This window comes from Miscanthus floridulus, chromosome 9 (genome assembly GCF_019320115.1).
Source record: "Miscanthus floridulus cultivar M001 chromosome 9, ASM1932011v1, whole genome shotgun sequence".
Lineage (NCBI taxonomy): Eukaryota > Viridiplantae > Streptophyta > Magnoliopsida > Poales > Poaceae > Miscanthus > Miscanthus floridulus.
Window position 1 is genome coordinate 60,380,603 of NC_089588.1, and position 20,609 is coordinate 60,401,211.

The 20,609-nt window shown below is 47.5% G+C and overlaps 1 protein-coding gene and 1 long non-coding RNA gene across 3 annotated transcripts; one reads left to right on the forward strand and one right to left on the reverse strand.

The window, feature by feature from the left end:
- Window positions 1–9,007: 9,007 nt before the first annotated feature.
- On the reverse strand, window positions 9,008–13,710 carry LOC136482017 (uncharacterized). The gene is made up of 3 exons (XR_010764936.1): window positions 13,163–13,710; window positions 10,226–10,330; window positions 9,008–9,276 (listed from the first exon to the last, which is right to left on the reverse strand). It is a non-coding gene; the product is annotated as an uncharacterized lncRNA (long non-coding RNA).
- An 886-nt stretch (window positions 13,711–14,596) lies between these two features.
- Window positions 14,597–15,526, forward strand: LOC136482016 (uncharacterized). 2 transcript variants are annotated; one of them, XM_066479271.1, is made up of 2 exons: window positions 14,597–14,718; window positions 14,931–15,526. In XM_066479271.1, exons 1-2 carry the CDS (start codon window positions 14,655–14,657, stop codon window positions 15,260–15,262), a joined length of 396 nt encoding a protein of 131 aa, XP_066335368.1. In that variant the 5' UTR covers window positions 14,597–14,654; the 3' UTR covers window positions 15,263–15,526. The 2 variants fall into 2 exon arrangements, with proteins under 2 accessions (XP_066335368.1, XP_066335369.1); XM_066479272.1 differs by having other exon boundaries at window positions 14,631–14,718; window positions 14,937–15,526.
- Window positions 15,527–20,609: the final 5,083 nt, after the last annotated feature.

Sequence of the window (20,609 nt, forward strand, 5' to 3'; positions counted from 1 at the left end):
TGGCAAATTAGACGTTCGGTTTCGATCTTGTCGGCGGGTACTTCATCACTGGTGAGGTATTTGATGAACTACTCCCTCCAATCGGTGACCGGCGAAGGTACCGCAAGTACCAACTGCTCAGCAGGGGGTACTTCTTCAACTTCCTTCTCTTCTTTAATGGATGGTGCCAGGAGGTCTTGAACGAAAACCCCCGACAGAACCGCGGAGTGAGAAGATCCTATCTTTGAGAGCTGGTCGGCTGGTTGGTTTTGATCTCGTACCACGTGGTGGTACTCGATACCGTAGAATTTCCCTTCGAGCTTCCTGATTTCGGCGTAGTATGCATCCATTTTCTCACTAGAACAGGACCAATCTTTATTGAGATGGTTGATAACCAGCATGGAATCCCCATACACCATGAGGCGTTTGACGCTGAGCTCGACAGCTATGCGGAGACTGAAAAATGTATGTGAAGAACATATCGGAGTTTATCCTTGGTCGGCGTGATGAACAGAATGCCCACACCAGCACCGTTGACATTAAGGGTGCCGTCAAAGTACATCACCCAGTGCTCGGGGCAAGTGGCAGCAATGGGTTCTTGGATCTCGGTCCACTTAGCGATGAAATCAGCAAGCGCCTGTGACTTGACGGTCAGTCTGCTTCTGAAGTCAATGGAGTAAGTGCTGAGCTCAACAGCCCACTTGATGATACGACCATTGGCCTCTTTGTTGCGGAGAATATCCCCCAGAGGGAACTCGGTGACCACGGCAATCTTGTAGTATTCGAAGTAATGTCGGAGCTTGCGTGAGGTAATCAAAATTACATATAACAGCTTTTGCACCAGAGGATAACGAGTTTTGGGCTCATTAAGTACCGCGCTGATAAAATAGACCGGACGTTGCACTTTGTAGGCGTGTCCAGTTTCCTCACATTCGACGACAATAGTCATACTGACAACGCGAGAAGTGGCGGCGATGTAGATCAATAGAGTTTCATCTGGTCGTGGCGCTATCATGATTGGAGGTTTTGTTAAAAACAACTTGAGCTGCTCGAAAGCTGTGTCTGCCTCCTCTGACCAAGAAAAAAGCTCAGAGGCCTTGAGGAGCTTGAAGAAAGGTAGCCCTTTTTCACCGAGGCGTGAGATAAAATGGCTTAACACAGCCATGCAGCCTGTAAGCTTCTGTATATCCTTGACACATGTCGGCCGTTTCATGTTGGTGATGGTAGAGACCTTGTCAGGGTTTGGTTCGATGCCCCGAGCGCTGACGATGTATCCCAGCAGGATACCGGATGGAACTCTAAAGATGCACTTTGAAGGGTTTAGCTTCCATCGGTATTTGCTCTGGTTGGAGAAAGTTTCTTCAAGGTTGGAGATAAGATTGTCGGCGATTTTAGTCTTGACGACCACATCGTCGATGTAGGCTTCGATGTTGTGGCCGATCTATTGGTCGAGGCACATCTGGATAGCCCTTTGGTAGGTCGCTCCAGCGTTCTTTAGTCCAAAGGACATAGTGGTGTAGCAGTATACACCGAAAGGCATGATGAACGATGCTTGACCTGGTCTTCTTTCTTGAGGGAGATCTGATGATAGCCGGAGTAACAGTCAAGAAAGGAGAGCAACTCGCAGCTGGCGGTGGAGTCTACAACCTCGTCAATCTGAGGCAGGCCGAAGGGGTCTTTAGGGCAGTGTTTGTTAAGATCAGTATAATCAACACACATTCTCCATTCTTTATTCTTTTTCTTAACAAGAACAGGATTAGCTAACCAATCTGGATGATACACTTCTTTTATAAATCCGGCAGCTAAGAGCCATTTTATTTCTACCCTAATGGCCTCCTTTTTGTCCAGCGCGAATCGGCGAAGTTTTTGCTTGATCGGTTTAGCAGTCGGCGAGACATTCAAGGAGTGCTCGATCTTCTCCCGCGGTACCCCCGGCATGTCTGCAGGTTTCCAAGCAAACACATCGGCGTTGGCACATAGGAAGGGGACGAGCGCGCTTTCCTATTTGGGGTCAAGGTGAGCCCCAATTTTCACCGTCTTGGAAGGGTCGTCGAGGCCGAGGCTGATCTCCTTGACTTCCTTGGACTTGGTGGAGGCATGAGGAGGCTCTAGGATCTCCATGTCGTCAGTAGACGCCATCTTGGCTTCAATGACCATGCTAGCCATCTGGATGGAGAGGTCGGTGGCTTCGACAAGGGCAAGACTCTCTGTCTCGCAGGCGTAGGCGATGGAGAGGTTGGCCCACAGAGACAGGACTCCTGCGAGCGAAGGCATCTTCAACACCAAATACGCGTAGTGCGGAATGGCCATGATCTTGGCCAGAGTCGGACGCCCCAGTATGGCATGGTAGGTGGTGTCAAAGTCGGTGACGTAGAAGTTGATATGCTCCACTCGGTAGTTGGTTGCCGTGCTGAACTATACTGGTAGGGTAATTTCCCCAAGCGGTCTGGATGCCCTGCTAGGTACCACGCCCCAGAAGGAGGAGTCTGAGGGCGTGAGATCTGTTGTTGCGAGGCCGAGCTCCCTTAGGGCCCCGGTGAAGAGTAGATTCAAAGCGCTCCCACCGTCGACAAGGACTTTTCTAAAGAGCACCTTCTGGACAGTCGCGTCGAGGACAAGGGGAAAACGCCCTGTGTAGGGTATGTCCGCCCACTGGTTGGCCCTACTGAAAGTGATGGGGACTTCGGACCACAGGCGATAGCTGGGGTTGACGATAGTTTCCTCTGAAGCGACGGTGAGCACTCATCGGGCGGCGAGCTTTCGTTCCCTTCTGCTCTCGTTGGAGGTGAAACCCCCGAAGATGGTGGCGACCACCTTGTCATGGTCCTAGAAGGCATTATTATTATCCCCAGGTGGTCAGCGTCCTCCGTTCCCACCATTGTCGTTGTTGTACTTTTTGTCCTAGAACTCCATAGCCAAACCAAGGCAATCTTTCATCTTGTGTTTGGTGTTCTTGTGTAGGGGGCACGGGCCGTCGAGGATCTTCTTGCACTGCTCATCGTAGTTATGCTTGGCGCGCGGCTCATTGACGTTGGCAACAAAATGGTTTGGTCAGCAGCGGCGATTCTGACCAGGTTTGAATCCATCTGGCCAATCACGTCCGCTGTCCCGATGGAAACTGTGGTCGTCGTAGCGGCGATCGTTGTGCTGCCGATCGTCGATGCGGTCATCGTGGCAGCGAGGCGGGCGATTAGTGCCCATATCTTCATTAAAACACACCTCTACTTCCTCGGCGTCGGCGTACTGGTTGGCGGTTGTGATCATCTCGCCGATGCCGGTAGGTGGCTTTCTGTTGAACTTAGAACGGAGTTCACGGTGATGAAGTCCTCGGACAAAGGCGGTGATGACTTCGGCTTCTGTGATGTTGGGAATAGAATTCCTCATCTCGGAGAAGCGTCTGATGTACCTGCGGAGTAGTTCGGACAGCTTTTGGGTGATGCGGTTGAGATCGTGTTTGGTGCCCGGCCGCCTGCATGTGGCCATGTAGTTGTCGGTGAAGACTTTCTTTAGCTCTTCCCAAGATCCGATGGAGTCCGGGGCAAGGCTTGTGAACCAGCTCATGGCGGCTGGTGTGAGCATGATGGGGAGATAATTCGCCATGACATTGGTGTCTCCTCCAACGGTGCGGACGGAGGTGGCATAAGCCTACAGCCACTGTGTTGGGTTCATCCATCCTTCATAGGGCTCGACCCCGGTGATTTTAAAACCACGGGGCCACTGGAGTGTTCGGAGCGCCCTAGTGAACGCTGGGGGCCCTTCCGGGTTGTCGGCGCCGATATCAGCAGTATTGCCGGCGACGATCGGCTCCAGAGCTGAGTCTGGATTACCATACTCTCGCTCGTACTCCTAGCGGCGTCGTACTTCATCTTCATGGCACCTGAAGTGACGTTGATCGATACGTCGTCGTGCATCCCGAAGGTTACTGAGGTGCACTCGGGTGTCCTATTCGACCTCTTGGTCGTGCTGGCGATGATGCTCGGCGTGGTGGCCTCCAACTCCCCCCTAGGGAGGTAGTGACTAGTTGGCGAACCGGCTTTGACTGGGGCGGCGATTGGATCTAGGAGTGGCTGATCGGCGAATCGCGCTTGTGGAGCATGAAGGTCTCTGAACCTCTCGGATCTCATTAACTTGACAGTGTGCCGCTTTAAGCATAGCGGCAACCTTGGTGAGCTCGGGCGTCTATGGGACGTGTGCAAGCTCATTGGCGGCCACCACCAGATTGGCGCTCGGAGTCTTGAAGACGTCGTGGCCGTCAACACAGAGGAATTCTTTGTCGAGGTTGCGATGGAGGGGCCTTCCTTGCGAGTCGAGCTGGTTATCATGAGCAGCCTCGGCCATCACAAGGGCGCGCTCGTTATCACGGTGTTGCACGCGGTTGACATTCTAGTTTTCACGGGCGGTGCGTTCCTCATCTGTTTCACCGTTCCGAGGGGGGCTGTCGATGCTGACATTGAAGATTGCGCCACCCTAGAAAGGCAAGAGAGGGGGTTGCTCGGGGAAGGTCTCGGAGTCCGAATTTTCCTCCAGGATAGTCTGGAGGGACGTTCCAGGACCCCGGCTGGCGTGCAGCATGTTGACGGTCGGTGGGAGCTGGTCGGTGAATTTGCCCCTCAGGGCGTTCTGATATGTAGCGGCGGCATTAGCGAGCCCGAAGGGCAGGGCGGCGAGCCCTAAATCTTGCCAAGCACTGAGCACCGACAGATCGGGATCAGAAGGTGAGGGTGTCTAGAGCCGACTCAATAATGGAGAGGCAATCGGCGAGTTTCAAGCCTTCCCGATCGATAGACTCGATTAGATCGTCATTGTTGACATGCCTCCTCCGGTAGCGAGGAAGCGAGCGGTGAGTAGCTGATGAAGACGACCCCAGAAGTGGTTCCGATATTGGATCTGCAGTCATAGGTGTGAGGTTGGTCGGCGCAGAATGGATCTGCACCGGCTCGAGAAGCTCTCCAACTCCATCGGCATTGATGACCCACGTGATGGATCCGACCGTGAAGATCTGGCCGGGCTACGGGAGGGATGAAGAGCCTGCGGAAAAAGCCATCTTGTTTGACAAGGAAACAGCACACACACCCCTACCTGGCGCGCCAACTGTCGACAGAATATCGTCGACAGTCCTCCGAGGGGTATCCCACGAAGGTAGATTGATCGGCAGAGGAGCGTGTAATCAAGAACAAGAAGGCAACAAAGACACACGAGTTATACAGGTTCAGGCCGTCAGTATGACATAATACCTTACTCCTGTGGTCTGCTGGTTTGTATTAGCTATCGTATGATTTGTCGTGATTTTGTAGGGGGTCCCTGCCCGTCTTATATAGTCCGGAGGGTAGGGTTACAAGTCGGTTAGATCTGAGAGATAACCGGAAAGTAATAACAGATTACAAGAATTATGGGATCGTACGTATCCTAACAGATCTCGTAACATCTTCAGGATATCCTCCCCATGCCTTGCGGGAGGCGCCGAGTAGAATCGTGCCCCGTAAGGCTCCTTCTCGTGGGCTAGGCCGCCCCTGGAGGCATAGCCCATGTGGTCTGCCTTGGGTATCCGGGGTCGTACCCCCCACAATTGTCAAGTTAACCCTTGAAATGAGGCGTGGAGAAGCTTGCCATTAGACCAAACCGAGTTAAATATCTTTTGCAAGTAATCTAGATTGAACCAAACATGGGAAAATGATCCTCACTTCACATGGTTTCACACCAACCTATCTAAAATTTGAGCTCACCTTTCGTGTTAATTAATGACAAAGGGGGAGAGAAATTCCCAAAGATAATAAAAGGGGAGATGAATTACAAAGATAGATAGGGGATTGACAAAGGAAGGGGATCAATTAAAATTTGAAGCACACAAGTAGGGAGAGAAAGCTCATAAACTTGTATGTTGCATTTGTATGTGCATTACACATGTTTTCTTGCATGGCATAAGTTTTAAATTCTATATCCATGCTTATGTGGTGTATGCTAGATGGTAGAAAATGATTGATGAAATGAAAACTAGCATGCATAGGATCGCTAGACACTTGAATTGGTTTTACAAGCGGTACTAGAGCCTTGCTTATAATGTTGATCTCATGAGGTATCTAGTGTTTTTAGTTTTAAAGTGATATCTAGCAAACCATGGTGCTAAGCATGGTGTTCAAATGGCAACTCCAATTGGTATCACGCTTCAAAGGTCCATTCTTTACACCTTAGCATCAGTTGGTAGTCATTACTCTCCCAATCTTCCTAATCCATGCATATGTGCTAGCTTTCAAATCCAAACTCATAGCACATATGTATGGGGAGCTAATTCTATCAATTTGGGTTTATGAAACTTGTCCAAATCCTTTACACATGGTAAAATACTTGGGCAAGCAATATGAATCCAAAAAGATTTCATTGAATATCTTTGTGAAAAGGTTTCCATCAATTACCAAAAAGGGGGAGATTGAAAGCCCTAGTTTGGTTTTGGATAATTGATGAAACCTACATGGACTAATCCTTGCATCTAAATGTGTGACTAGATAGGATGGTCCAATCCAAGTGGTGGAGCAAGTGATGAAGTCCATAGAGATGGAGATGGACATGTGATGATGGTGATCAATCTCCAACTTGGAAAAGAAGAAAGAGAAAAACAAAAACCAAGTGTTGATCAAGGCAAAGGGATCAAATAGGTTTTTGTTTTGGTGATCAAGACACTATAGAGAGTGTGATCACATTTAGGATCGATAGCCGTACTATAAAGAGGGGAAATCTTTGGCTAAGTGGTTATTGAGTGCCACTGTTGACGGTCACTAACACCTATTTTGACCATCAACATTCCACCCAAAAGCATGATAAAGTGAGGTAAAACATCATCACATGTGTTCCATTTTGGCTATAATTCACCTAGTTCCACTATAGTTCCACTATGGTGACAATTGCTCCCTATTTTGGCTAAGTGGTAGAATTATTTGTATGCAGGAAATTATAGCAAAAATGGCCCAAAATGGTGACAAATATGAACATAGGGAGCAATTGGACGTGGCAGGGGGACTTGGGCCCACTTGTCCATGCTGACCGACCCCACAAGGGCGTTGCTTGGGGTACCAGGTGGCCTGGCCATGTCACCAATCTGTGGGAGCTACTCCACAAGCCTTCCGATGCGTTGATCCAATGTCGGTTTGAACCAAAGGACAGGATGGAGTGGTCATGGATCCATGGGTCTACTATCCTAGACTTGGAGCCCTCTAATCGACCTTCGAACCACCTTACCTGCCAAATTTAAACATGCGCTGGCTTCACTACCACCTTTGGGAGCCAACCAAGGCCCTACGATCAAGAGGCGATGATATCCAACGCCGGTCAACGCCCCTACCATGGCACCTGGTGCCCAAGTTTGCTCCACCAACCTTCTACGCTGCCTATAAGTACTCCCACTGCCTCTATACACTATAAAAGGGGCAGTGGTGCTCGGCGGAGAGACGCACCATCTCATTCCATCACTCTATGTGTGAGTAGTAGCTAGACAAAGCTCTGTAGCTCTGTAGCTCTACTACTTAGAAGTAGAAGATAGGGAGAGAGTGAGGAGAAGCTTGGGGAGGAGCCGAGGTTGTCGGCATATTCCCCACTTGTGCTTCGGTGGATGAAGCTTTTGCTCGAGTGAAGTCCGGTATCTTCTCTGTGGTAACTCTGCTCTTTTGCATTACTTAAGTATTATTTATATTATTATGTTTACTTGTTTCACCACTTGGTTTGGGTGCTCTGATCTATTAGCTAGGATTAGAGTAGTGAATTTATAGATTAAGAGTGGTGTTTAGGCTATAACTTACCTGTGTTTGTGGCTAGGCCTCCAGATAGATTGTGGTAGGTGACAGGTGATGATAGCCATGTACATCCTCAGTATTCCACCACGATAGGTCTAGTTATTAAATCATAGGGCTCATGGTAGACCTTGTCTAGTTATCTCTCCTAGGTTGCTAGGTGGGTTGTGCCCCAAAGTAAACAACTGTGATACAGTCTTCTTAAGTCTTGTCTTAGTTCATAGAAACCATAGATGTCCTCTCTATCTATTACTTTTACCCTTGGACACTCTTAGTTCTTAACTAGTCCGCTTTGTGTTCCCCGTGGAAATTCGATACCTTGGAATACTCTTGGGTGAAAGCTACATTAACATCTGTGCGCTTGTAGATTTATCTATTTGCCATATCTAGTGCCAACAAGCTTTCTGGCACCATTGTCAGGGAACAGTAGCTATTCTAGTTTAGAACTGAGTCATCCAAGTATCTTTTATCCTTTATGTTTCATACCGTGAATCACATTCCTATTTTTCAATTCACTACTCCAAAGGGTGCTAGTTTGGAGCCACCTCCATCATCAAAACCTATCCTCACCCATAGTTATGAAATTCTCCCTTGTCTCATAACTAAAGTTCAGGAGCTATCTTTTTCTGGGGAAAAAGATGAAAATCCATATGCTCATCTATGAGAGTTCGAGCAAGTGTGTTCATGCCTTCACACTTCGGGCATGTCACCAAAAACCCTTAAGTGGAAGCTATTTTCGTTCTCTTTGACGAGATCAGCCAAATTGTGGTATACTCAAACCGTAGAGAGTGCACATTGAGAGTGGGAAGTTCTTCAAGCCAAGGTTTGCTTAACATTCTTTCCCATCGCCCGAGTAGTTCGTCTTTGAAGAGAGGTCCTAAATTTCAAGCATGGGCCTGTTTGATGGATCTTTATTCATCTGGCCCTGATCTTGTTATACCTGAACCTATACTGGGTCTTAGTAAGAAATCTACACAATTCCTTGACATCGCTTCAGGAGGAGCTGTGGCAGAACCGCCTAATCTAATGCCTCCTAGGAGTACTTGTCTTCTATTAGACACTAAGTACTCAAGGGAGAACACCAAATTACGTAGTTCTGTCGGGCAAACCCCTAGGGAGAACCCGAAAATCCACATTTTTCCATCAGGATCACAAATCAGAGAATAAAGCTTACATCATTATAAACCATTTCTTAGATCACTTTACATGTAACATCAAAGTATAACATTCATTATTTATAATAGCGGAACATGAACCTATTATCAGAGTTATGAACAATTTAATTTAATAGCGGAATATAAACATGTGAACAGAGTTACAACGGAAATAAATATCTATTCATGACATGATGAAGCATTGACATATAAACTATGACAATAGATTATAAAACTTTCATTTATAATAACAACATCTAGTGCGAGTTATAAATAAGACTATGATCACAGCGTAAAGGAAATCCTCTCTGAGCCCACCAAGAGGAATCCACATACAAAGGTCAACTCTAGCCTCCACCTATCACCTGCAATAGGGGGAATAAAACCCTGAGTACTCAATTATACTCAGCAAGACTTACCCAACAGGAGGAAAGAAACAACTCCAAGGATATGCAAGGCTATCTGGCTAGTGAGTTTATTGCATATGCAGGAAGCATTACTAAGCATGCGTCGTTATATTTGATTTTTATTAACAGCTGCATTAGTTCATTAACCAACCATTCTTTCATCTTTCAGTTCTTACTATGGTGCTAGACCCAAAACAAGCCGTACCGGATCGCCCGACGATTCGCGAATCAATGCCCCCAGTTGGGTACCCCAAAAACACACGCCCCGCTTTTGCCCCATGCACAAGCAGGACCAACCCATCCCCCTCCTGTCATGGGGTCTAGGTCCTCGTCCAAACTGAGACTTCAAGCCCCCGCTCCTAAGTCGTGGACTTAGTGCGGTGCAAGGACCTCCACCATTCCCGCCTTCAATCAGTCGGTCCAAAAAGAGGCGGAACCCACGACAGGACAGCAACAAGTCTTCCCTGCGCCCATACCCAAGTATGTGCTCGGGATAATAAATCTATGACTTGCCTCGTGACTTATGCAACGGCTGGTCCTTAACCGACACAAACAGAGAAAAACAGTGTAACCAAGCCATGTCCCGTTGGCCGCAGGACATAACCTCTTACACCCACAAAAACCAAAACCATATCCCTACCCAGTCACCATTTTTCCTTTCCACCATTTATATTTTTCCAAGTGATAATAATATAGTAATATATTTCCTATATCTCGTGAGTGACAGGCAATCACTCGACTTCTACCAGAGTCCTGTAGCATAGCAATCTACACGATCCTATCATACTAGTAAGACTCATAGGATAAAGATAGATATATGCAAGTGGGTTTCATTCAACTCCTTAAAACTTAATGCACAAATATAATTTAAAGTGCAGAAAAATAGGGGTTATGCACCGGGGCTTGCCTGGGTAAGATTTAATCAAAAGTTAGCTTTCCATCATGGTGACACAATCTACAAAAGCACCATTTCTCCAGCAACTCCCGATGACTCCGCGATCCATCGACGTCCCTATTATGATATGCATTGCGATGCAATGCAAAGACGTAATTAATCGACTGAAATCGTGACTCATAGAAATACGATTTATGCCACTCAAGCTAATGAGCTAGTTATAACGATGACCTTACTTAGGCTACGTATTCATGTTGTCGAATAAGACGTTATTTTCCAACAATTATTTTAGTTATACAAACCCAAGTTGTTTCAAAATAGGGCATTATTTTCTATCTAGCAAACTAATTATTCAGGAGCCACAAAAATTACAGTGACCATCGAATAATATGAATAATTTACTGTAAAATTCTCATAGTCAACACTATCACCATTTTACCACAAAAATCCCTACAAGTTTACATTTTCCTAATATTAAGCATTCTAAATCAATTAGAGCAACCCTAGAAACATCTTAAAACTAGGTGAACAAATTATACTAGCAAATAGATCGTGATTTTAGGAACTTAAGAAAATTAGTTTCACAATTTTTGGATTCCTCTACTATTTTATATTGATTTTACAAGTTAAAGTAGAAACCTATATTAGAAAATCATTTAGATAACGAAAAGGGCCGGCGGTAACTAAACTGGCCCCGTAGCCCAGCACGGCCTGGACCAGCGGCCACGGCAGCCCAGGCGAACGGGCACGCGGCGGCCTAGACGGGGACAAGTGCGCGCGTGGCCCAGTGGAAGCTAGCGGCCCACGCAGACGCGCGGCCCAGGCGGGGCAGGGCGCGCGCGCGGCCACAGGCCATGGCCCATGACACGGCGAGTGATGGCCCATCACGACGCAAACGGCCCAGGCAGGACGTGTGGCCTGCGGCCCACGCGCAGCGCAGCGACGACACTTTTGCACAAATGTCCCCACGCTTCTATCTAATTAGTATGCTAATGTTGATATGAGTCGCTGCTTTCGCGTTGAAAACCCTGAAAGATCCTCTATTCTCACCCATCTACCTCTCCCTTTGATACAGAGTAGAGGAGGGGAAGGAACCGGCTGCCGATTCCGACCATCGGGCAACCAGCCGGCGGTGAGGGCGAGCTGCACGGCCAGGCGGCAAGGCGGCGTCTGGCCGCACCCACGCCTAACCCTAGCCCGGCCTGCAGTAGCCCGTGGCGACCCGGCCACGATAGCTGGCGACAGAAGGCGGACACGGCAGGTGGCAGCGGCGCAACACAGAGACGGAGCGGCGCGGCAACGCGGGCTCGGTGGTGGCAGCATCGTGCGGCGGTGACGACACGGTGGTGAGGCTACGACGTGGCAGCTGGCGAGGGCAGGCGCCTTCAGCACCGGGTGGACCTGGCGCCCCCCCCCCCCCCCGACTAGGCGGTGCCGTGGAGGCGGACAACAGTGGGGCGGTGAACTAGTGCGGCGGTGGCCGAGCTTGGGCTCGCATAGGACAACGCTGCGGCTGCCGAACCCGCGCGGGGCCGAGGAGCTCGCGCGCGCATGCGAGAGGGGGAAACCGGTGACAAGCAGGCGGTGGCTGCCGTGGCCCAGCACGGCAGGGCTGCAGCACTGACGTGGAAGAGGGAACGAAGAGCTACGCGTGGCTCAGGCGTGCCAACGTGTGCGGTGGCCGGGCAGTGGCGTCGGCGGTCACAGCCCTCGGCGGGTGGTTGGCATGGCACAGCGACGTCGGCGTGAGGCAAGCAGAGGAAGACCGACGGGAGCAAGAGGAAAAGCGAGGAACTTGTGCGAACTCGCAACCAATTTCATAGTCGTGACGTGGGGCAGGGCAGCACGGCCGGCAGCGGCGTGCCTACACACGCACAGGAAGGTGAGAGAACACGGCGTGGGCAGGGGCAGAACCACGTGCTGGCGGCAGGAGGTGACGCGGGCAGAGCACGGTAGGTGGATTGCATGGCAGGACAGGCGCCATGGCTCGGCTCTGCGCGTGACACAGCGGTAGAGCGGAAGTGACGCAATGAGCAAGCAGCCAGCACTGCCAGGCCAGGCAGACCCACGCGCGCGCATGCGTTACACACGGCCACACTCGCGAGGTTGCGGGTCCAGGTGCGGTGACCGCGGCCAGAAAAGGTCCCACTACGACTGAACGCAACTTGGCTAACTAAGACATTTTAATTAGTGCCTAAGATCAACACTAACCAAACCAACCATTACACGATTCCAAAGCATTCGCCATGGTGCAATCAACAGTGCCAAAGCATGAAGCTAATGTTTGAGGATCTTAATCAAAATTAAATGTCAGTTTAACATTGTCACACTATTTTCAAACTTGAATATTTTGCCTTGAGTTGAATTTGCTTTCAAGTTCCATTTTCAAGCTATTAGAACCGCTAGCTAGCAATGTTATTATTTTACAGCAAGAGTTGCATTTTCATTTATTAAACGTGCACTTCAAAATTTTATTTAAGTACAATTACAAGTTATTTTTTATTTTGTTTACGAAAATTGCTTTTCATGCTCAATCCAACTGAGCAAGCCATTCGCCATTTACTTGCTAGAATCGTTGTCGGACATTCCTAAATATCTTTACGCACTGCGCATTTTAACTTGGCGTTGATTTGAGTCCACAAAACTGAGTCACACCGGATTCACTTATCGCCTCAAATATGTTTTTCATCAAAAATCTGAGAAACTCATTTCGAAAAATTTTCTTAGGCCTAAATCTCGGTACTAAACGAGCTCTTAACACCAGAGGTGTTACAGGAGCCTTCTTACATCTTCTTATTAGTGAGGGGAGAGCTATTCTCCCTAAATCGAACTAGATTAACCTTCTTTAACGTTGTTTAACTGAAGTTCTCACTAAACTGAAGCACAGCCAAACGCCACAAGTATAATATATGCAGACAACATCACAAGGAGAAAAGAACATAGGTTAACCTTCATTCTAGAACCAGGAAGCTCCTCACGGGCCCTTCACCTCCACCGTGGATCCATAGTCACGGCTTTCTCCAGATCTGGTGTCGCTGCCTCCGACAGACCTCCCTTCACCTCCGACGTGGATCTTGGTGTCACTGCCTCCGATGGACATCCGCTGCTCGTAGGCGTCAAGTAGGGGCAGCAGAAGTGTGTTTCTCGTTGGAGACTGAGGAGGACCCGAGTGGTGTCCGGGGGAGCCGCGGCTTCCTGTCTGTGACCGTGGCGGCGACCTGCTGTCGGCATGGGGTGGAGGAGCCGCACGAGAGCCGTGGCGGCATGGAGTCACGGAGGGGTGGCGTGGGGGCGGACTAGGAGGTGCGGCATGGGGGATGGCGCGGAGGGGCGACGTGCGAGCGGATGGGGCGGCGCGGCATGGGCGAGGGTGCGAAGGGGCGGCGTGGGGAGGGCGCGGAGGACCGGTCGGCGTGGGGGAGTGCACACATGCGCGGCATGGGGAGAAGGAGCCATGACCCGGTCGCAACTCGGAAGATTGCGGCGCCTGGGGAGGGACCGTGTGGGTGCGGCCAGGGATAGGGTTTGCCTTATTTTTTTTTCTTTTTTTTCCTACCTGATGAATGCGCCTCTTAGGCTCAGATACAAGCAGGAAGGGAAATTTCTGGTGGGCCGAAAGCCCGCCTGTCCATCTTTGGAGAGGCATAAGGAAAGTTCTTGCAGGCTTTTTTTTCCAATCATCAAATGCTTTCGCGCCTCGTAAATAATTTTCCTGTGTAATTTTAATAACCGTCAGAGAAAATACAAAAGCCGCCATGATAATATTTATTTTTTGGGAGTTATTGAAAACCCATTAGGGCAATTAATTATCCTATCAGTTTCTTAAATTCACTGATTAATAAGATTTTTCCCGTTACGGATTTTGCTTGTGTGTGTTTTGGGAACCAGTCAAAAAAATATATTTATCCTGACGGTTTACACAATAACCGTAAAAAAAACTAGAACCATTAAGGAATTTTGGCTTTCCGGTAGTGATTCCATCTCGGATGAGTCCCATTTTTCCTTTGGAAAGGACGACAACTAAAAGTAAAGGGATTTATTAGATGCATTTTTAAATTCATCTTTCCTTGGTTCATTTGGATAACTGCAACTGCATATACAAATGGACGTACTTAGCTCCGAAGGCATGAAGGTGAACTGGCCGAGGACGGAGTCATTTTATATGTGAGGAACTCCACAGGTCTTCGTCTTCGCGTCTAGGATAGTTGAGTCTATGGGGACACAGTGAAAGCGATCACCAGATGCTGCAGCATAGATTCGTACCAATCCCTTGCAGGGAGCCTCGGCCCTGTCTGTGTCTCTATAAATACAACAATGCTGCGCAACAACTTTGTCACAAAACAAGCTAGCTACCTGGTCTCCAGCTGCTAACATATACATCAGCAGGCTGCGTAGCTACAAGTCGATCTTGTGCCCGAAAGCAAGAAGAAGAAGAAGAAACATGACCACTGCTGCCGTCAAGCTCCTGACTGTCCTATTCTTGTTCTTTGCCGTTTCTCTTCGGGGTAAGCCAGCCTTGCAAATCCTCCAGCTGATTGTGCAAACTTTTCACTAGCGGGTATACATGTTTGCATAGAGAAAGTTTTGATAGATGCCGTAGTATATTATATGCATCATCTGTACACATTATTCCTTGGTACCCACAGAGTACTGTTATGCTAATCATTGGTCATATTCCAGAAAGATTCCAGCATTTGTTAACTAATTACGTACTCAGCAACAGCAACCAACGGCAAGTCATGCGGCACGTCCAGCATCCAGGTGCAGACCATGAACACGGGCGCGAGGGCGGCCGGCAGCGACACGGTGTTCGAGGTCCAGGTGAAAAACCTGTGCCCATGCAGCGTCAGGAACGTGCGCATCGACGCTGGTGGCTTCGCGACGACGGTGGAGGTCGACCAGACCCTGTTCCAAGCCGTCGACGGCGGTGTCTACCTGGTGAACGCCGGCCAGCCCATCCAGAGCATGGGCACCGTGAGCTTCCGTTACGCCTGGGACCACTTCTTCCAGATGACTCCCAGGAGCTTGGAGGTCGAGGGCCAGTGCTAGCTGCCACCAAAGTCGTCGCAAGCTAGTTGCCATTGCCATGCACGTTGGGGTATATCATCTTAGATATACAGTGTTAATTCTAAAGCGTAAGTACCGTGTAAAATGGTGTTAGAGAGGACGAAAAACTGTCTTCAGCTCTAGCAGTCTATATAATAATTTTGCTTATGTGACCAAGGAACATGTGTACGCTAAATATAGATAAGCATGACTTAACATAATTAGTAAGTGTTCACGTTCCTAGAGCAAGCATCCGAATGGAGTATTATGTAGATGATCGTACAAACACTATGATTATATATAAATTCTCACAGTTTGGCAGCCTAACTTCAACAATATGCTGCCTAGATGCTTGCATAATTTTTCTCCTTTGAGACCACTGATTAGCTTTGTTTATATTTTTTTTATTTTTAACCCTTTTTAACTTATTTTTAAAAATAATACATGCTTAAAAATATAGCTCTAGACGAGATCTACAACCTATATATGACAAGCCGCACAACAGTAGAAGAATAACTGCTTCGTGTAGCTAAGTCCTACTAATTAAAGCAGGCAGCAGAAAAGAAATACATCTGGAATTATCTGTCAGATGTTATCCTTGATCCCGCCGCTGGGTCTACGCTTTTATACGTAATATATATTTATAGTCTTCTCTCCACAGAAAGCCATAGTAATACATGCACATATATATATTGCTGATCAGTCGCTAACAAGTACAGTAGTATAACTTAGCGAACCTGCCAACAGCGTAGTAGTAGATCAGAGAGCATCTGCATATATATCTGAAAGAGCTGGCCCAAACGTGTGCTGCTCTACCAGTCTACCCAATCCATGTATATATTCCTGCACGGATCGATTCAATCAATAATAATGGGATCGCTAGTTGCTCACGGTTCATAAATGAGTGATCATGATGAAAGACTGGTATGTGGTATGTGAACAATTTCGTAAGTTCTTTATGAAGAACATATGCTAGTACCGTGAGTTTTATCCATGTGCCAAATCCACTTATGTCTTTTTTCTATGACAAGACAAAATGTTAAAATGTCGGTCTATATGTATTAACAACAAAAGGAGTAAACTAATAAGAAACTGTCCAAACACTCGACAACATGACAACCACCCACGCAACCTTGGCAAAACCATACAACAGACCATCACAATCGAAGTCGTACGCAAAAACCTATAAGGATCATGCCCACGATCGTATCCTTTAATTTTGATGATTGAGATAAGATAAGCTTAGAACTAGCATTTATGACGTGTGAGGGATGCAAAAAACAAAAGAAATGACACAAAGACCGGCGATGAAAGTGGAGTAAAAAGGATTTCGTAGTCAGAAGATGCACACAACGGATGGTCCACCGGTGGCTAAGAAAATCAACATGCCGGACAGCTAGCTGAGGAGCCAGTTCATCAGACAGTGTCAAGTGCTAAGGCACTGTGCAGTTCTACAGGCCGGATAGTCTGGCCAGAAAAAAAGAAAGAAAGAACTACAAATGCTTGAAGACAGAAGCGCCCCAGGGGAATTATTCCCTGCCAGAGTATTGACCGGACGATTGGGTGAGAAGACTGTTGGAGTCTAGAGGCATGGCCATGGTGTGACTCTGTAGTAGTGTACGCGGGGACGATCCGATGCGAAAAATGAAAACATGGTGGATCATCCAGTGCTGCTGACAGAAGAAGTGTAGAAGATTACATGCATCGGATGATCAGGCAGAAAAAGAGACGCGCATCAGACCTTCGGACAGCTGGAAGAAGTTAACAGCTAGTAGTATCATAGTATACCGTGCGTTATCTTCGGTAGATGTGACCCAGCTGAAGGGGAAAGATACCAAAGAACAAGGCGATTGGCGATGGAGGTCTCCGTCCATGGCGATCTTGCTAGGGCCTGACGTCCATGGCTGCCCCTGTTTTCAACACTCGGCCTGGCCGGGTGGTTGAGGCTGAGATCCTTCGTCGGTATGGCTCTTCTGTCAATGGTGACCCCTCTTCCACAGCTAAGGATTTGTTCCTCTTTCTCTCGGTGGGACGATGCAAGTTCCGTCTCTCTGTGCATTTGATTGAGTTTCTTCTCCAAGCTGTCATTGGTGGTTTCCCTAAAGCTTTCAGAGTGGTGCAGTTGGATGATAGAGTTTCTAGGTTTTCAATGGCTTCTCTATCAGGTTGGCTTCCATATCTATAATCTTCGTTCTTTCAAGTGCCATGATTTTAAGGTCTTCTTCCATCTCTAGCACGATGGAGGCCCCAATTATAGAGTTGTGTCGGCATGAAAATTCATCTCGTGCCGGGCACACGAGCAAGCCGGAAGGGTCTGCTCGATGGAACTGGAGATCCGCCTGGCTTCAACGCAGGGATGATCGATCCTGCGTACTCCTCCCGAAACGTGCCAGTCAATTTGACCCTGCAATTGACAAGGAGAGAAAGTTTATCAGAAATTTAAGAGGGAACATACCGGTCTGTGCCCAGACAGTTCCAAGTGTGCCGCTTCGGGAGCAGCCAGACGCGAAAGACTACTAAATAATCGATCCGCACAGAAATCGGTTGTTACAGACTATAAAGCTTATGAGTAGCGATTAATTTCATATTGACACGTACAGTACAAGTATATGTAAATAAGATCATCAGCTACATAGATATTGCTAGTGTAAACCATTGAGCCGATGAATCTAATCAGAAAAAGATATAGCACATGAACGAATTGACTATCTAATACGAACGGATTTACAAATGCTCTGAATCTAATCTGTTACCACCAACGGTGAGGTTCGACCGGATCGATGGCAGCTATGATGATAGTAACAACTAAAACCGAAGAATCCGCAAACACATCCGTACTTCGACAGGCTTTCCGAAAGACGTGCTATACGTGAAGGCTCAGATGAATCGGCTAAAATAGCCGATTCATGTGAAAAGGACTACAGCGTGTGAACAATCGACTATTTCACACGAACAAACCCATGAACTCCTTAGACTCAACCCGCTATCCCTAACAGTGCGGTTCGACCGGATCGATGCAGCTGTGAAAAAGATGATGAATCAAGCCCTCAAATCACACAGATCTATTCACGCTTAATAGAATCATGGACACACACCGTAGGCGTTAACGCACAGGCGATCAGCTATTTAGCCGATGTAAGCATAGCAAACAGCAAAGATCTCGCCTAACCAGGAACAGATCTACTAACTAGCATCCCCTAATCTATAGTGCCATCAGTGGGGATCGACCGGATCGTTAGAGCCATAATGGTGAACTATAAACCTAGATTCAACTAGCCAGCAAACCTCTTCAAGATTATTCATGCCTCAACCACATACTATGCCCGATCAAGATCGAAGTAAAAACAGCCGATGAAGCATAAACCGTCGTTCAAGGTGGATAACATCGTGTTGTAAGAAAACGAACAACGGATCTAAAGGATATGAGGCTGATCTAATTCGATCTCGACCAGGTGAAATTGATGTTGTTGTAAACTAATAACAATGAAAACATCAGCAAGATTAGTAACTTAATAAATCTACTAGAAGGAACGTCACCCTTAGATAGAGCCGATAACTTGACCTTAATCTAGTTCGAGCAGTGGAGGGCAACCGGATCGATGCAGCCGTACTTGAACTAGACAAGAATCGATAACTAGCTTATACCAGAGTCGCAGTGGAGGTCGACCGGATCGATGCAGCTGTACGAACAGAAGTATAAGCCATGACAGGTACTTACAGACAAGCTAGAGGTTGGCCGGACCGATGCAGCCCTACTCGCTGAAAAACTCACCGAGATCTACTCTACTCCTACTCCTAAGGGTGGCCGGAGCCGAAAAAGTTAGTAACTTGTATTTGATTTATTATGTCCTTTACAATAGCCAGGGTCCAATATTTATACCCAGAACCTATGTATGAATTCGACTTAAGCACGACTCATTATAATTTTTGGCCTAAGACAAAACATTCCTAATTTAAGATAACTTGGACCCTAATCTTTCCCTTTTTGTAGAGTCCAACATGTTTTTCCTAGTGCCGATTGTAGCTATTATAGTTATCTGCTGGCGCTATCTGAAGAGAGCGAATTCTAGTGCTACATTCGAATTAGCTGATACTGACCTTTATGCAATCGATTCCTTGATAACACGATCTTGGGAGCTTTCGAGTTCCTTCAATCCTTCTTCCAAATTCTGGTGTAAACACATGCCCCTCCCCCAATTTTGGGATAAAAGTAATTTTATTCCACAATTTTATCTCAAAATTATCACGTCTGTACCCCCGATAGGTCCTGCAGTCACGAGTAGAAAATCTTGATTTGGGGTCTACTGTTTGTCATCGTCTATGTCAGCTTATGAGCCCATGCTTCAAAACCTTTACGAGAGCATCATTGCTTCATGGGCGCTTAGATCCATCTTTCTAGACCGACTATAAAATGTCTATCCAACTCTGGCGAGAGCAATTTAATAATTCAGCTATGTTTCTCTTCTATCTGCTTCCTCGTGTGCCTGTGATTCTGCCGGACCCTCCATGGTCTATCTTTTTTCATGAAGATCTTGAGTGGTTAGAAGAATTCTTGTGCATAGGGTGATTGTGTCGCTCAGCTTAGCGCCTTGTCAAGCAAGAGGATCAGCTACTGCGGTTAGAAGAATTCTTGTGATATCACCTAAGTCTTCTCTCCATGCTCGTAGAGTTGTTCTAGTGTTTGCAAGGGCTAAAATGTGTGGACACCTTTCCCTTGTTTGCTCCATTAAATACCCATCGGGAAAGCCACAGACTTCTTTCCCACAGTTTTCCAGTCACCGAGAAATCAGCTGGGCATCTATTTAAGCAGGCGGCATTTCCCCTTCTCCTGGCATAATTTTATCAACTGGTCGATGTGACTCGATTCACGATGACCTTCGGCCTTGTGGGGATCCAAACTCCCTTCAATCCAAAGAAGCCTTGGTGGGTTGATCACTGGTCAATGTAAACTTTCCGTATCCATCCCACAATATTTTGTGATTATGGGAAGCGATAAGTCCGAATCTGTTATCTCTTTCGCTATCCGTCCCCTGAATTTTTGGAGTGTCGATCCATTTCCATATCTGACTTTAATTCCATAGCCCCGACAAAATCTATCTTCTCACCTTACCGGGCTATATATACGGGCCACGGATTGTGGATCAAAAAACAACCCGCTTTGTCTCAAACCTTTCGTGTCATTAGTGCGATTTCTGCTTTCCCATAGGTGTGATATTGTGGAGAACAACAAGAGGTCTGCTGAGGAGGCCCTCAATGGAGCTATGTCATCATGCCAGCGCCTTCATCACTAGGAGGCTGCAACTCGTGATCCCCTCACTGCCTCGGGGCATAGGGCCGACAACATTCAGCC

Excerpts from the sequence above, each read along its gene's own strand:
- LOC136482016 (XM_066479271.1), top strand. The coding sequence starts at position 14,655 with ATGACCACTGCTGCCGTCAAGCTCCTGACTGTCCTATTCTTGTTCTTT. Across the intron at positions 14,719-14,930 it reads CTTTGCCGTTTCTCTTCGGG|CAACAGCAACCAACGGCAAG; the intron begins GTAAGCCAGCCT and ends TTACGTACTCAG.